Raw genomic sequence first — 17,597 nt, 5'->3', positions numbered from 1 at the left:
CCCCGGCACCCTCTCCCTCTCCATCGTTTCTCGCTCCTTTTATCCTTCGCTTTCTTTTCCTTCTTGCCTCTCTCTTTTCGCTCTGCACTCTTTCTCGGCTTTTCACCCGCTTTCAAGAGCCCTGTCGTGCCGCATCGGCCGTCTCGTTCGTTCGCTGATTCCCTACCGGGTTCCTCTTTCTAAAACTTCCTGTCGCTCCCTTTCTCCCTTTCCCTTCTCTTCCTCGTTTCCGCCATGGCAATACGCTCTTCGCGAGGACCGGCCTCCGGCGTGGTGTATTGGGAGAAGCAGGGGGCAGATCGCATGTGCGCGTTGCACTGCATCAACTCGTTGCTGCAAGGTCCCGTCTACGACGAAACGGAAATGTCGAAGATCGGCTACGAGTTCGACCGGAGAGAGCGACAGTTGATGGCCGAGGGAATGGACGCCTCGGCTTACAAAGAGTTCTTCGACGAGGAGTCCGGGAACGTCGCCCACGATGGATACTTCAACGTCTCCGTGCTGATGGAGTGCCTGCGCAAACAGCACATCCAGTGTCTCTCCACCTCAAAACCCGAAGTCTGCCATGTCCTCGCCGACCCCAGCAGAGAGGAAGGCTTCATCTTCAACTTGAATGAGCACTGGTTCACCATCCGAAAGGTCGAAGGCATTTGGTAAGCAAAGAAGGCGAATGAGAAAGAGAAACAAAGAGAAGGTGGAAGAGACGAAGGGTGAGGAGGGCCGGGAGCGAGCTCCCGCATGGGGCTGTTGTGAAGGAAGACCTTTCGCCAATCTGGCAGCCACTTTTTGGTTCTGCTTTGATGAGGCTTCTTCCTCCGAGCACCTGGACGCTCGTGCATTTTCCCGAGCGCTCTTGTGTCCTCTCCACACCCCCCGTCGCACAGCACATCTGCGCCGCCGCAGCATTTTCTCCATTCCACCGTCCCTGAATTTCCTCCACTTTTCTCAGAGTTTTTGCCACTCCTCTTGTCTCTCCCTCTCCGGCGCCTACCTTGGCTACTCTCTCATTCAACACACCAATATTCATATATATATATATATATATATACATATCCATACACGTGCACCCATACGTGTCCATCTATCTCTGTCTATCTATAGACGTGTATCTCTCTCTCTGTATACATACATATATATATATATATATATCTTCATTCGCGCGTGGGTGAGTCGGCACTGGCGTGGCGGTAGTTGTTAGCTTCCCTGCAGGTGAATTTTCGTTTTTTCTCAGGTACAACTTGGACAGTTTGAAGCCGAGCCCAGTGGCGGTGTCGGCGGAGCAGTTGAAGAATCTTTTGACGTCGCTGTCGATCCAAGGTTACGTCTCGTTCGTCGCGCGGAGAGACGTGGGTTCCCTTCCCGCGCCCGAGCCCCAGCAGGTTCGCATGAACCAATTCTACTTGACGAAACGCGATATCGAAGGTGAGGCCTCCGCGAATCGCCTGGCGAAACGTACAAACAGGCAGCGGTGCACAGCCCTCAATTTCTACACGCGTTCCCGTGCCCAGTGGACACTTGCAGATAGAAACTTCTCAAACACGCATTCACATATATATATATATATATATGTATATGGATATAAGTATATGTGACATCTCTTTATGTATGACATATCTTTCGATCTGCGGTCGTATGCATGTGTACCGCAGTATTAAAAAGGGTAACAGAGAGAGAAGAGAATCCTGTGGATTTCTTGTTCTCCCTTTGTCGTGGAAGGGCGGCCCGGAACTGTGCAGAACATTTTGCGGCCGATTCGAAGTGTGTCGGCGTCGACCTCTCTCTGTTCCACTCCTCGTTGCCTTCCTCCTTTCAGTCCCCTTTTTCTTTGTTGCGTGCGTTTCCCTTTCCGCAACTTTGCCTCTCTCCAGAGTTGCAGCGCCAGGCGAAAGAGAAAGAAGCGCAAGACGCAAAGGCGGCGGCTGCTCACGGGGATGATGTACGCTCTCGATTCCGATTTTATCGTGCCCAGTAGCAAACGTCCAACACTCGCTGTCCTTGGCTGTGTATTGTTCCGGCTTCTTTCTCGTGTTTATCATCCCTTCTTCCTCTTGCGTTCTCTCGCTTTGTTTCTACCGCCGCCGACGAGCAGGTCCCATGCAGTTTTCTCCTCTTGTGCGCGTCGTTTCGCACGTTTTTTTCTTCGTTTTTTTTCTTCGTTTTATCCTTTCCCCTGCACTGGCTGCCTCTCTGCCTGCTCCAAGGCCACGGAAGCTCTCGTTTCTTCCTTCTTTTCGTCTCGCCTTTCGTGGTGTGTATCTCGGAGATGTGTACCACGAGTGTTTCCGGTGTACATCCTCTTTCCCCTTTTTGATCTTTCCTTTTAGGGGGAGTCGAAGCGATCGTTCCTCGCTTGGGCGCCGCGCGGAAGGCGGGAGGAACATTCCTGGCCTTCAGAGGGAGGCTAGTACGTCCGGCAATCACCGAGACGACAAAAAGACAAAACACAATGCGCTTCACCCGGCGTCGTCCATAGTATTCACACCTGAAGCATGCATCCAAGCATGCCTTTGCCTGTATATATACATACATATATGTATCTGTCTATCTACCTATATGTTTATTTGGTGCGAGATACTGGTTCTCGCAGAGATAAGCGCATCCACGCTCGTAGGCGTGTATGTTCCCTTCAGGCAGAGAGACACGCCGGGGACGTGCTGTCTTTTTTCTGCTTGCAATGTAACTCTTCCCGTGGAGCTACCCAGCTTCCGGCCCTGCGCAGCGTTTCTGCTTCGACTTGTGCGCGTGCGACCTTCCGCCCGTTCGTGCCTTGTCTTTCGTCCTTTGCTTCCTCAGCCGCCTGGACGCCCCGGGAAACGCCAGCGAAGAAGTCAGCAGAAGCGGGAGCCCGGAGGCGAGCAGCGTCGGCGCAGGCTTGGAGGGTGTCGACGACGATCCAGAACTCCGTGAGGCTCTGCGCCTTTCTCTCGAAACCTACAAGCAGGTAAGAAAGTTGGAGGCAGCAAAGAGAAGAAGAGAGGGAGAGGGAGCGAAGGAAAGAGCGGCCGAGATCTTTAGCGGGCGACACAGCCCGTGCGCGCTGGGAGGCCGTTTGCGAATCTCGCCTCAACATGCCGGGAAAGAGAATCCCGCAGGCAGGTGGAGAAGGTGGAGAAGGCGAGTTGAGAGACGAAAAAGGCGCGCAGCGCACAAAGGAGAAAGGTTAAGAAAGTTTTGTCTCCGGTGCTTGTTCCGCCTCGATTCGCCTCTTCAGGAAATGCAGGCCCCACCGGAGGAACCGCCTGCAGACGCTCAAAATATCTGCGCGGTTGTGGTTCGGCTTAGAAACGGAGAAAAAGTGATGCGACGCTTTTACCAGGCGGACACCATGGAGGTATGCGTCGTCTTTTCTCCAGATGCTCGTGTCCCTTTCTGTTTCCCCGCGGTTCCGCGCCTACCCCGGTTCTCACCCCTGCATTCGCGGGGGGATCTGGCCTTTCTGCGATTCCGGTGGGTGGGCTTCCAGAGGTCTCACCTTCGGCGCTGTTTGACATCGGAATTGATCCCTTTTCGGGTTTTGTTGGCTTCAGCGCGTTTTCCAGTGGGCCGAGTACGAGGCCTCGCAACGCGACTCCACGACTCTCGGATCCTGCGTTCTCGTTCAGACAGTCCCCAAGTGAGGAGAAAAAGCTTAAGTTCTCGAGAGTGTCCGCGAGACCCCGGAAATTTGCAAGTTGGCGCAGGTCTCTTCTATGTATGCCCGCGCTCGTGTGTACCTCTCTCAGTACTCGTGGCAAGACAACTCCACACCCGAGCATCTCTGTCTCCGCGTAAAGAGATTGAAGAAGAAGAGATACAGATGGAAAGCGTCTTCGGTCGGAGTTGCAGCTGCTTGGACACGTCGAATCGTGTCCGTTTCTACTTACACGCATGTGGATCTTGTGCAGGTGCCTGCCATGGAAAGGTCTATAGACAGATGCATCTGCATTTCTTTAGACTATTATCGGAGACAGAAGAGAACCCATTTAGACATGCGTGTCGACGATCATACATTCAGGACATAGACGAAAGGAGAGAGGAAACGGGTGTTGCCCACCGGGTTTACTCGGGAAGGATTTTGTCTGCGCAGAGAGCATGCGCGTGCGAAAAGCCGTTGACGGCTTAAAGGAGCGAACGTCGACGTGAGATATCCGCCTGCGACACCGGAAAACGCTAAAAAATTCGTGTTTTCTCTCCATTGTCCATGCATCTGTCGGTCTTCGTCACGCCTGTACAGACTTTCTGCCTTAAGAGTTTCTCCTTCTCGACTCCAGACTATTTCTTGCATGAATCTTGCACGGCTATCCCGCATGTATATATATATATATATATATATATATATATGGGTATGTATATGTATAAAAGCATGGGGAGGAAAGGCGTGTTGGAATTGAATTGTTCGAATTCTCTTTCCTTTGCGCATGCTACCTTCTGTTTTTATCTAGGCGGAAGTTTTGCAAGTTGGGTGGCCAGATTTGTCTGTGTGAAGGCGACACGGAGGTGAGACAGGGGCGACTTGCGCGTTTGCGTCTGAGTGGAGACTGACCCCTCAAAAAAACAAATCACCCGTCAAATCCTTTTTCATGGCGTCTTCACACACCCCGCTTATAAGACCGCCTGTCTATGAACTCCTGCCTCGAGACAGATGAAGGGAAGTTCGTGCGTGCGCACACGCGCCTGTGAAGTTTTGCCTTCTCGTGAGGCTCGTTCTCGATGTATATCACTGCTCAACATGTGAAATGCGGAGGCTCTCCGCCACCTCAGCTTCTGATAGAACATCCGTATTTCTCCGTATCTGTATATATATATATATATATGTAGACATGCATCCATACACGTATATGCATGGACTTGTGTGATTGTTTATCTACAAGAGTATTTGTTTGTATATATGGATATATGTATTTGTGTGTGTAGATATATCTATATGTTCAGAGATGTAGTACATGAGTGCGCCGTTTGCTGCCAGTGCCTGGACGTCGAATGGTTTTGTGGTCTTTTGTTTCAGGGAATTCCGATTAAAGATCGAGAGCTCCACGAGTTGGGTTTCCAAAGACGTGAACAGCTGATGATGATGCACCTTTGAACAGCCGAAAACTTCACTGCAATCTGCAGACATGATGGGGCTGCAGCTACCCACGTCCATTTCTCTATATCTACACAATATATATATATATATATATATATATGAGTATGTAGCTGTGCTGTCATGCATGCTGATATGCCACTACGTGGATGTGTGTGGTGTCTAGTCGTCGACCGTAGTGTGTCGACATGGGACTCCGCTACGTCCACATGTGACGCATGGATGCGATGCCGGCGCGGGTGCGGCATGCAGCTCTTTCAGTGAGACTACCCCGTTTTTTAGAAGCGAGGAAAAGGAGGGAACCTCGGAGAGGGGGAGAAGAGCGCACTGGTCTTTCCTCTGTAATTCTTCGCTATTTGTCCCTTTTGCCTTCTTGGCACCCTCGGGAAAACGTGAGATCGCAGGGAGTTTCCTGGTAGAAACGTCCTTTTTCTGGGCTCGACTGATCGGCCTCTGCACGTCTTCTTTTGAGGCGCTTCAGTCCACCAGAGGGAAACAGAACTCTGTTCCGCATCGCCTGAAGTACTCTGCCTAAACATCTTACCACATTGCTTGTGTGATTCCATGCCGCTTTAAGGCACCATTTAGCTGGGAAGTTAGCGTCTAAAACATATACCCGAGTATTAAGTTAGTGCACGCAAGATGGACACGGTCAATCCGTGCTCGGTTTGTACCTACTTCACTCCTCAGTTTAAGCAGAGGCACTCTCGATCAGCCTGCCTCAGCACGAAGAGAGTCTATATCTGTGCATGCAAGAATGTAGACAACAGAGAGATATACTAATGTATTTTCTACAGAGCGTTTTTGGATACGAATAGCTTATCTGCTTGGACGCTCCCAGAGGTCCATACGGAAAGATCCAAAGTGCAGGCATGTGCACACCGCAACACGCGCTCTGGGCCTGTTTGACACGGCACATCGCAAGAGATCCGGCGAAGAGACCGGCTTATAAACGGAGAACCGGCTCTCGCACGCGTGCCACGAGGGCACACTGGAAGCGCTACTCGCAGCCGATGCGGCGTGTGGTGACCGTCTGTGTCGCTCGGGAAGAAGCCTCAAAAGCTGCAGTTGGGGGAGGCCTGACGCGCAGTGCCGTTCTCAAACTCTCACGTTCTCTCTGCCCCACAAACCTGTCGTTTCTGCTCGGAGCCTTCATCGGCGACTCCTGCTCGCCTGCATGCAGTTCCTCTGCCATGCAAACCTTTGATTCCTTTTGAGATATGCTAAAACCCGAGGGGAAAGCGAAGAACCCGAGAGAGAGGGGTTTCGACTGCTGCCAGCGAGGAGACTGAGGAGACTTGATAACCGGGGGCGACTGTGAGAATGCGGAGTCGCAAAAATCCGCCAAGTTCGTTTTCTTCGAACACAAAACGCGTCGCCCCGCCACGATCACGTAACAAACAACGCTGACGCACCCACGGAGACACGCGGGCGATCCACGGGGGAGAAGACGCGGAACGAAGAGTCACCTAAGAGTGCCAGAGTCGAAAACCTGTGTTTGCCTTTGAGCAAGCAAATGCTTCTCCGGAACCGTCGGCAAAAAAGTTCTGCCCGCATGACGCACCCACTACAAGGGAATCTTGATTCCCCACGTCCTCCTTCTTCCGCACTTTACATCGACGAACCCGTCTCTCCTCATGGATACAAATTTATTTCGATACATACACATGCGTATATATACAAATATGTATATATGCATATATGTGGATAGCTGGAACTCTAAACGCAGAGGCCATGAACACGAAAACGCATATTTTGATATATATAAATATATATACAGGTTGGGGTTGAATATCTTTGTTTTTTGACTACGGTTCGCACGCCTGTCGGTGGTGCAAAACATGAAGCACACGCAACTCATTTCAGTATACTTTCAGCGGCGATATGCGCGCCGGCCCGTGTTTTCCCCGCGCGTTTCCCAGACGGCGAGACGTCAGAACTACAGACAAAAAACGTTTTCACAGGATCTCTCCCGCCGAGCGAGCCGGAGATTGAATGTTTCTCGCTTCTGCTCCCCGCTCTCTCCATGCACACTCTTTGTATAGCTCGATCCGATTTGAACGATTTTTCGGGAACAAACTGTATCCGGGTGTTTTCCGCTTCCGCGATGCCCCACAGCCAGCGGGAGACAGGAGACAACGCTCTCCTTGAACTGAGTCGAGTTTTCCGCCTCTGGCTTCCGCGACACTGGCGGGCTTCTTCCCCCCAGGAAAACACTCCCATGGGCCAAGTGGGTATAACACGAGACGTTGACCGAGTCGCCTCCCCCCACCCAGGAGTGTTTTCCTTCCACGAACTGACGTTTCTTCTCTCATTTCCGAGCTTCTCTCCCGAGAAGCAACGATGACCCCACACGGTCACCGGCGTGTATAGGCTCGAAACCCACGTGGGTGGTTGTTTCAAGTCTTTTGTCGAGGCCATGGCTACAGAAGCGCGTCGCCGATCTCGCATGCGTTTCCGGCGCTGTTTGTGGGGTCCACCTTTCGCGTTCTTTTCCTCTCTCGCGTCCGATATGAAGAGCTCTCGTGCAAACAAACAGTCATCGACACCGATCAGGTTTTACCACACACGCTCTTCCCTGCGACGACGCGTTTTCACAGTCTCCCCCTGCAGGTGTCCTTGCTTCTTCGTGTTCTCTCCGTTCTGCACGTTCCTTCATTCTCCCTTCTGCATCTCCCTCGTCTCGCCCCGCGCACCCCGTGGAGGAGAGCCCTGAACACCACCACAGAGCGGGCGGCCTCCCTCGTTGCCTGAATGCAGATCTCGTCTTTTTTTCCATCGGACCGAACGCCGACACGAGCCGCCGGCTACCTTTGTTTCCCTCGCTCTCCCTCTCACCCTTCTCTTCTCGCCCCTTCTTTGTCGCCGCCCGTCACGCTATCTCCCGCTTTTCCTCCACACCCTCTCTTCCCCAAGCGTCCACGCGTGCGCCGCATGCGCGAGGTTGGCAGCACCAGCCGCCTTCCGTGACCCGCGCACTGTCTCGGAGAGTCGGCGGGGCCTCGCCTGAATCGCCCAGCAGGGGCGGGAGCGCCCGTTCCGCTTCTTTGTGTTCATGAAGGTGGGGATGCAGCTCGGGGATGTGGTTTTTTTCTGCACTGCGCTTCGTCTCGGCTTCTGAGCCGAGGGCCAGCGCCTCCCCCGCGGGGACTTCCTCGGTCTCCTCTGTCTCGCGCTTCTCCCCGCCGAAGCAGACCGGCAAAGCAAAGCACGCGTTCCTCTCCGGTTCGCGCCCGGGGGCAGACGCGACCGCGGACGCCTCTGTGGGCGCCGCAGAGCGTTGCGTGCGCGGATTCCCGGCGGCCACAGGGACACCCGCAGGAAGCGGACTGTAGATCACAGCTCCAGCAGGCGGTGCGCTGTAGTACGCCTGGAGGAGCGAGACTGGGACGTTCGCCAGGGGGTACGCGAGTACCTGCGACGGCACTGCCTGGGGAAGGACGTACGCGGGGGCTGCGGCCGCCGGGGAGCCTGCGGGCGACGGCAGCGAGTAGGGAGAAGAAATCGGTTCGCACGGCACCGTCGTGAGGACAGGGCCCGGGAGAAGCGAGTGCCGACGTTCAATGCTGGACGCGTACACGATTTGCGGGAAAGCCGACGGCGCCTGGCGCGCCTCGATCGCGCGTCTCTCGAGCGACGGCAGAGTGTAGAGTTTGAATTTCCCCTTTGCCGACTCGGGTCTGCCGACGGAGCCCGCCGCGACGAAAGCGGGCATGGAAAGAGGCTGCGGCGTTTTTGACGCTGCCTCCGACAGTGCAGAAGCGACCGAGTCCACGGATTTCCGCGCGGTTTCGCGGTCGGGCTGCGTCTCGTCTTCCCCAACCGGCACCAAGGCCACGGGCGACTCGAGGGCAAGCGTCGGAGCGGCTCTACTCGACGACGCGTCGGACTCGGCGCCCTCGTCCTCTTTCTCTTCGGGCTTCGGCTCCGCGACAGCGGCGACGGGCGAAGACAGTTGCCTCCACAACACCTCGATAACTTGCCTCAACTGGTCAGACTGAATGCCTCCCTCCTGGGTGCCTGCTTCGTCCTTGCTCCGATTCGCGTCCGCCTTCGCCGCTTCGCTCTTCTCCAGCGCCAGCATCGCCCTATACACGGCGACGAGGTCGACGACGTCCTGCTGCGGGTCTTGGTCTGCCTTGTGTGTTCCCCGACTCTTGGCGTCCTCGACCCGCGACGGCTTCGGGGTGAGGAGTCCGCCTTCAAACGACACACTCGCGCTCTTCGCTTCAAAGGATCTCTCCACGGAGAAGCCCTCAGTCCAGGCGGGCGCGCCCGCAGACGAGCAGGGAACCCATCGGTCGACGCGCGGGGCCGCAGGCACCCGAGCCGCCGCGTCTTTGTCGCCGATAGACGCGCCGCTCGCTTCCTGCAAGCGTCTGCCCGCCTCGCTCGCCTCGTCGCCGGCGCGTGTCGGCCGCCCCTCCGGAGCCCCGCTCGCCGGCTTCTCACCAGTCCCCGCGCGCGCCACGAGGAGAGACAGTGTGCTCTCGCAGGTTCCCACGCGCGTCGGAGACGGCGTCGGCGGGAGGCAGTAGAGCGAGGAGCGGCTCTGGAGTGGCTGCAGCCTTGGCGCGTCCTTGCCTGGGAGGCCGTCTGGGCCGAGGCCGAGAGCCTCCTCGAGCACTTTGCGCACGTCGGAGATCGACAGCGAGAACGAGTTCGCCCGCTGTAGCAACTCCTTCGCGAACGACGCGGTCGCCGACAGCTCGAAGGGCGTCGGGAGGTCGCAAGACGCAGACGAGGGCCCTCGGAAAACCTCGCCTTCCCCGGAGGCGCCGCGGAACCCCTCAATGCCGCTCTTCGTCTCGCTCGGCCGTACCTGCGGAGACTCGAGGAGCATCTCCAGACGCGTTTGCAAGTCGCTGTCGAACTGCGTAGCCCGGTCGACCTTCATCACGCCTTCAGACGCGGTGCTGTCTCGCTGACGCACAGCCGGTCCAGAGGCCGCGAGGCCAGCCCACGTCTCGCCACTCACCGACTTTTGCTGTTTCGGACACGCTTTCCCGCGACTCCCCGTTTTCTTGAGACATTTCTCGCGTGCGTCGCACTTCTGCGCAGCGTTGCCCCGCACCATCTCAACGGAGGCTTGGCGTTTCGACGGCCCGCAACACGCGCACGTGCGCCCGCCAGACTCCTTCGCCGACGCGTTCTCCGCAACTTCCAAGCCTCCGGGCGCCGCAGCTGTCTCTGCCGCCAAGAACGCAGGCGAGCAATCGGCGGGCGCGAGCGGCGAGTCGCGCTTCGCCTCCTCGCCCGTCACGTCCGGCAGCAGCACGGGAGTGTGTTCCACCCCTGGTGCAGGAGCTCGCGCAGCGACTGCAAACTGCGCCGCGAGCGAAAAGGCCCCTGAGATGAACACACAACCGACACACTCTGTGGACAGATGGGGACATCCCGCCGGTCGTTCTCTTCCCGTCTCCCCACGCCTTCTGCCTTCCCTCGAGTTCTGGGCTCGGCTGCTCGCCCCTTCTCGCCGATACGCCTGTCTGTGTTGAGGTGCGCCTCTCATCATCCAGGCAGAAAGAAAAAACGACGCCACCCCGCAAGTCGCGCTCAGGAGGCATCTGTGTGCCCCAGTCCCCACACGTCAAGCGCTACGTTTTTCTTCTCTGCGCAGCTGCGTTGTCCCTCGCAGCCCAGAGAGAACGCAGGTAACGAGTCGCGCCCTGTTCGCGGTCCCCAGCCTGCGAGGCCTCACCGTCGCCCAAAGCGGTGGCGCTGCGTCGGCGCGCGCTTCCGAGCAAGGCCGGCCCGTGGCCCGAGTTGCATATGAGGCGTCCGTCGCTGTCCGCGCGGTCGGGGATCGGAGCGAGTTGGAGGCGAGTCGTTTGCGACGCACGCCCCGGCATGTCTGACCTCCTGCGGTGACTCAGCGCGGTCCCGGCTCTCTGGCCCAGCACAGGTACGCCCCGAGACCCGGCGGAGTCGGTCGTCGAGGGCGCCCACGGCTGCACAGCAGTCTCCGAGGACGGGCTGTCTTCTTTCGGGGACGCCTCCGCCTTCTCTTCCGTCTCGGCTTCGCCTGGATCTCGCGACTTGTCGGCGTCGAACAGATGCAGAGCGACGACGGTGGCAGGGGGCTGCGTCTCTCCGCGCTCCTCGGGCCAGGGCTTTTGCCCGTCTGCGGTTTGTGCGCCCGCGAGCTCCCGCAAACGATTGCACCAGACCACGAGGCGCGGGTTTCGAACCGACAGGTTCGGGGCGTCAAACAAGCGGCTGAGGTCTGCGAGCAGGTTGTCAACTAAAGACAACGACAGAAACACACACACTCCTGTCGAAGCGCGGGAAAGTGAGGAGCGCACGCGCGGCAACGCGCAGCCGCCGAAGATCCGACGCAGGGCGCGGACCCAAGTGCACTGCGTGCGGTGCGGATCTCTTTAGGCAGAAGACCGCTCCCCGGACGCAGCTGATGCCCCACGCCTTCTCCCCTCTTTCTGGAACAAAGAGCGCGACGCCCGGGACAGGAGAGGTACCCAGTGCCTGTCTCTTCAGGGGTGAGTGCGCAGAAGCAGAGAAACATTCCGATTCACACCAAGGCCCATCTCCACGTCTGGCCTATGTCGCCCCCCCAGAGCCCGCGTGGAGCGAGCGTAGGACGACACAGAACAAGAAACGACGGGCTATTTGGGGCGCGCCTCGCTGGAGAAACGCGGCAGTGCGATCTCTCGACTTCCGGGTTTCATCCGCGCGCACACCCTCGTTTGAAGCAGAAGGAGCGGAAACGTGGCCAATAAAAGCGTCTTCTTTGAAGCCGAAAGTCGGCTTTCGTGGATGTTATTTGTATCTAGTGCCAGTCGGAAGACCGCGAAGGCTGGAAAAAGGCCCCGACGCAGCCGTCTCGGCTCCTGTTGACTCACCGTTTCGTTTGTGCATCGAGGCATCGACAAGCAGGCGGACGGCAGTGACGATGAAGTGGACGAGAATCGAATTGATATTGGCGTCGGCCTGATGCTTAGCCTACAGAACAAGAGCCACAAACAGTCGGACGGTTGGGCGCAGGTCAACGGGAATCGCCCACGCAGAGCGCCTCCCGAGAATCTGCATGCAGATGCACGGGCGTAATCACTGGCATGCGTCCTGCCTCGCCGTCGCCCGTGGCCGCGACCAACGAGGAAACGGGACGGAACCGAGCGGAAGAAGGGAAAAAGGAAGGAGGCACGAGCACCGGATGTGAAGAGGTGGAGCGGGAAGGAAACGCCCTTCACGGAAGAACGTGGAGGAGAAACAGAAAGGCTTGGATCAAGAGCCACGGAGGGAGTACAGATACACGCGAGCGCCCAAGCAGATGACAGTACCTTGATAGCCTCAATCTCGCTCAGGACGAACTGCAGGCTTCCGTCCAATTCTTGGTATTCCTCCATCACCCTGGAAAGCAGACACAAAAGGCAAGCATTTGCATGTCTCGGATGCACTGCATGTCCCTTGTCTCACAGACATGCCGCAGCCTCACTGTCGGAATTGACCAAACGCGTGAACCAGAAAGTCGAAAAGAAAGCCAAATCCAGTTTTCGAATGCAACGCACGCCACGAGATCTTCCCGGCGTCTCTCAAGGCTACGGGCCAGAAAGGCGCACGACAGACTAGAGACAGAAACTCAACTCAGCACGTGAACATATACACATATACATACATATGTATGTATATATATATATATATGCACGTGTTTACATCACCGAAAAGAGAGATTCGCGCGTTTAAAAAAAGCAGAGTTTCGCAGCACCCACATGGCCATGGAAGGAAGTGCACAGGCCGTGACACACGGCGGCTCTTGCATGAGCGCCTGACAGGGAATACATTTGCACGTGCACCGTCTCGGGGCGAAGCCCGTTCACCTGTGAAGGAGGAGTTCAAATACATTCCGACGTGCTCGTTAGAGAGGGTATCTGGGCAGCGCAGATGTACGTATGGGCGCATGCAGATATATATATCTGTCTACAGGATGGGCACAGAAATCGGTAAACAGAGGCTGAGAAGATTGCTCGGGCGCGCATCGTCGTCCGTACTTATCGCGCCACTTTTTAAGCGTCGACCGTTCTTCCTTCAAAGCTTGGCAGCTCTCGTTCATCGCCTTGAAGTCCTCTTTGTACCTCTGCATCACGCACGGCAGAAAACGTCTCCAGGAAACCGAAGGGAATGGGAAGCAAACAGCCCATATCTCCATTCATCGCGAACAGGCACTCATACCTCGAAGGTGTTGTGAGCGTCAGAAGAAAGAAACTCGATTCTTTAGGCGGGGACGGAGAGTGAGGAAAGGCCACCAACTGAAATAAAGATCTAGGCTCGAAGAAAAGGTGGTGGGAAAAGGGTAAAAAACCCTATGGCGGTTTCCTCCTCTGGTAATACATGTGAGAAGACTCGCTGGAAACGAATCCCTTGGTGGCCCTCCAAAACGATCGCTCTCTGTCTTACCCTGAGGAGCGTGCGAGGGCTCTCTGATGGATCTGCCGCCGAGTTTACGCGGTCCTCTTTGGTTTGAACTCTGATGTAAAAAGCAAGCACATCGAGAGGAACGCAGGCGACGGAGAGCCGACGGTTGAATCGAATGAAACAAGCTCTAATGAAACGAGGGGATAAGGCACACAGAAGGCGGCTGAAACCCCATCGGCGCACCGCACCAGCCTCTCGGCCCACAGTTTCATCACATGCAGTGTGTAGCGCCTCGAAAGCACAAAGGAGCGGATCTAGGAATGAAGAGCGAAGGACGCCAGAGTCGCAGAGTAGATTCCACGCTCGCCTCTACAGTTTGTCCTTCAGCTGTTTCCACGTAACTCTCAGCCACTATCCAGATGGAAACCGTCGATCCGCAGGGTGGGGTCAATGGGATTTCCCATCGAATTTGCTGCCATCGGCCGGTGAAACGAAGCTCCCACTGCATTTCATCGAATATGTATATTTACTGTACAGGCAGATATTGAGAGAGCGGGAGAGGCAAATGGCAACGAGGCAGGCAGACACGGTGACCGCGGGGGTGCCGGATCAACGTAGATTCTTCATCAACAGGGTAAAGAACGTAGTCTGAACACGGAGGCGACATAAACGCTTCGACACCCGTCACTCCCTATGCACTGCATCCGGTTGCCAAATAAGTTTATAGAGGATTTTTTCCACATGCAGGTGCGCCGCAGACACACAACTGCGTGCGGCACAATACAGCGTTTCCCTCCGAACACCGAGCCGCCAGAACATCGCACCTTTCATTTGAATATAAACTCGAGTTGAAAGTGTGTGCTGATAGAGGAGTTTGAGTATCCAGGACGACTTACTGGATAGCAGAAGTGGAGTGATTTTGTCTCGCTTCTTCTTGGTCTCTCTGAAGTTGGAGTTGAATCTGTAGGAGTGCCTGCAGGTACGCGAGCACCCGTTGTTTTTGGGCGGCGTCTGCCATAGAGGCATCCGCGTCCGGGGCGGGGCAACTGGTGCCATCCACCTCACGAACCGCACCCTTTTGTTTCTCTCCCAGAGAAACTCTAAGAAGCAGATCCTTGACTTCTTTGAGGAGAGGGTTCTCGCTGCTTGCGGAGATCACAGAGCCGAGTTTCTCGACGACCTCGGAGACCTCGGAGTCAACGGCCCAGTCTGCTTCTCCCTTGCGTGCGTCCAGCGCGGCCGGGGTTGCGTGCGGAGATGGCCCTCGAACGTGGTCCGAACTGCGAGGCTGTTCGCGCGCTGCGGCAGTGGAAGAGAGGCCTTGAGCTCTCAAGGTCGCGTGGCTAGGCTGGGCATTCGACATGGTGGGGGACGCGGAGCGACGGTTTTGAGGAAGATGTTGTGAGAAAACGGATGGCGAGTAGGCCAAGAAGGCACCAAGACAAAACCGTTGCCGTGGAGGAAGGCGTCAGGCAGGGGAAGTGGACGGACCACTGGTCCGTCTTACTCAGGCCGGGCCAAGAAATCAGCGTGTGAGAGACGAGTCAGCCGCTCAGCGAGCCTGGACCGACTGACGGAGAAATCAGACGGGGTGGGGAAAAGAGAAGGTGGGCACATAATCTGAAGGCCGAAGAGCGGCGGGTAAAGAGCAGTGGCGGACCAAACGGACCAGTGTGCTCGGCGCGAGATGGGAAAATCTGTGGCGCGCAGTGGATTGACTCGATACAGTGTTCGGCCGAAACCAGGCTTAGAGCAAAGCAGGCGAGGCACGCGTGTCAAGTGCAAGAACGCGTCCGTCGTCCCGCGTGAATAAAGGAAAGATCAGGCACGGCTGCGCTGCGGCATGGACTCTCTATCGAAGGACTGCGGGCGTTTTACAGCGTACCCGGCGGACCGGCTCCCGTACCCTGCCTTCCACGCGTGTCGAGGTGTTTGGCATACAGGGATTCGCGGAACGAGGAAAATATACAGTCACGGAAAACTCCTCCTGGTAAAAGGAGAGGAAGAGAAGTCATGGTTGAAACGCCTCAACGGGGCTAAAAAGGAGAGGCGCGGATCGAGGGAGACTCACTCACCCGAGCAGCAGTTGCAACCGCAGTGTAGGGTTAGGCACTCGTGCAGTGGATGTCGTGGACAAGAAAAACTGCGACGGTGCCCATACAATTAGCGATACATTTTTCGCGGCGCGGAAAACTGCAGAGTGCGCGAAGAAGCCGCAAAACGCAAAAAACTTTACCCTGCGAAAAAAGTTGAAAAGCGGAACAAGCAACGGCTGTCCGTGGGACTTGACTTCGCGGGGCTGGCTTCCCGGCCGGGTTTCACCAGCGGGACTGAGCAGCATGGGACCTCCGCCTCACAGAAAGCGACACGCCAGGAGAAAGACGCACGAAAAGGGGCAAGGAGGGTGTTGCAGATGGCTGGATGTGACGCGGCTTGCGGATTAGAGGGAACCATCACACACGACACGAGTCGCTTCCAGCACTGCAGCTGACACACTTTGCGACAAAAACACGCCAGTCTCTGTTGTCCATTCTTTCCTAGCCGCTCTCGGGGGGACGGTGCAAAGAAACCCGCTCTCGGATTCCGCTGTCCAGGGCAAATGTTTTCGCGAGCGGGGAAACCGTACAGCACGTGCTGCGGTGAGCTGTGCTGACTGACCTAGGCTTGTATTTTACCGAATGAGGGATCGCGCGGCAGGTGAAAAACGGAGAACTGGCGTTCCCGAGAGAGTTCCTGTTTGAATCGGCAGGAGGAAGCCAGTGTACATACACTCCGTGGCTCGGACGAAAAACCTTCAGCGAGGGACGGAGCCAAGCCGACCCCTCAACTGTGTGTCCTCCAGTTGCCTGGTTCGTTCGGGCTAGGAAACCCCGTGAGAAGTTAGTGGAATTGCGTCAACATGACCCGCGCCGGAGGGCGGGAGCACCCATCAGGCAGAAACGCACGCATCTGCTCCCGCTGTAAAACAACACATTGAGAAGCAGCACGCATTCTGCCCATTTCGCACCGCCCACACAAACACAAAGTTGAGCCGCTGTCCACGCACTCGCTCACGGTCCAGTTGACTAAGTCAGATAGACTTGTTTTGAGGCAGCATGGTGACTCTCCTGAGGAAAGTCCTGTAAATCCAGTCTTCAAAGGCAACTCAAGTGAAGCCTATCTTGGACCGAGTTGCCGGAACCCAGACGAGCGTTATAGCCCGTCCTGTTGCGGCAGGCTCGGGTAGCCGAGCAGGAGGCACTAGACGAATTGGCGAGTGTCGCCAAGTGCAGGAGGCGGGGACGCCATACGGCAGATGGGAGATCACGCGGTGGATACAGCTGACGCCGGACACAAGAGCAAGTGCGTCAAGTCTAAACGGGGATGCTGGGACCGGGTTCGAGCTCGTGGGGCCGAGGGTGTCAGCTACAGTAGTCAGATTTGCTGGTTTTCTGTTAACCCCTTTCCTTTCTTCTTATGAAGTTGACCATCGCGGAGTCGATGCGGCTCTCTGATCAGTACGGATTCAGTAACAGCTCAGGTAGACACAAAACTCGACGCAGAAGATGGAGAGGAAAGTGTGTCGAAAGACAGAAAAACCAGATATTCTAACAAAAACTGATTGGCTACGCTCTTCCTGTACATACCTCCACAGCCAACACGGAGGCAAACAGAACTTCGTGAGGAGCCAGATTGGTCCCAACCTCTCGATGCGGAATGTCATGTTCTCTGCTCGTGGGACTGTCCGTTGTTTCGCCGAAAGCACCAAAAGGAGACAAAACCAGCGCTGCGCTTCGATCGAGGTACCGCGGAGTTTCCCTCGTTTACGTCTTTCGTAGACGTTCTTGCCGCCTTCTCTAGCATCTACATGAGCTTTTCCTTTCCCCAAGTGTTCGTTCGCTGCGTCTGCTTTTCGAAGCGGCTCTCCTCCCAGCTAATTCTCAATCCTTCCCTGTTGCTCGGTTAGTTATGCATGCCCGAGTCCGGAGTCCTTCAAAGACCCAATACAAAAGAGGCCGTGTGGAAAAACCCGCGACGCGGTGACGCTCGTGCGAGAATTGGGTTCTTACACTATGCAGGAAGCAAAACGTGAGGAATGGCAAACTGATTCCTGTATGTCTCCTTCAAAGAAAGGACGGCCCCGCTACCAAGCAAGTGAAAGACACAAGACTGTGACGAAGAAAGG

General features: G+C 56.1%; 2 protein-coding genes across 2 annotated transcripts; one reads left to right on the top strand and one right to left on the bottom strand.

The window, feature by feature from the left end:
• Positions 1-234: 234 nt before the first annotated feature.
• On the top strand, positions 235-5,062 carry NCLIV_030480 (hypothetical protein; the record flags this gene model as incomplete). Its single annotated transcript, XM_003883244.1, has 9 exons — positions 235-653; positions 1,232-1,422; positions 1,869-1,936; positions 2,325-2,404; positions 2,794-2,941; positions 3,212-3,331; positions 3,528-3,613; positions 4,422-4,476; positions 4,985-5,062. 9 exons carry the CDS (start codon positions 235-237, stop codon positions 5,060-5,062), a joined length of 1,245 nt encoding a protein of 414 aa, XP_003883293.1.
• Positions 5,063-7,934: 2,872 nt separating this feature from the next.
• Positions 7,935-14,795, bottom strand: NCLIV_030470 (conserved hypothetical protein; the record flags this gene model as incomplete). The annotated part of the gene is made up of 7 exons (XM_003883243.1): positions 7,935-10,411; positions 10,764-11,306; positions 11,923-12,022; positions 12,361-12,430; positions 13,069-13,154; positions 13,475-13,544; positions 14,329-14,795. 7 exons carry the CDS (start codon positions 14,793-14,795, stop codon positions 7,935-7,937), a joined length of 3,813 nt encoding a protein of 1,270 aa, XP_003883292.1.
• Between the last annotated feature and the right edge of the window lie 2,802 nt (positions 14,796-17,597).

Source organism: Neospora caninum, chromosome VIII (assembly GCF_000208865.1).
Source record: "Neospora caninum Liverpool complete genome, chromosome VIII".
NCBI classification, from domain to species: domain Eukaryota; phylum Apicomplexa; class Conoidasida; order Eucoccidiorida; family Sarcocystidae; genus Neospora; species Neospora caninum.
The sequence above is the reverse complement of the archived record's forward strand: the minus strand, read 5'-3'. Positions and strand labels throughout refer to the sequence as shown.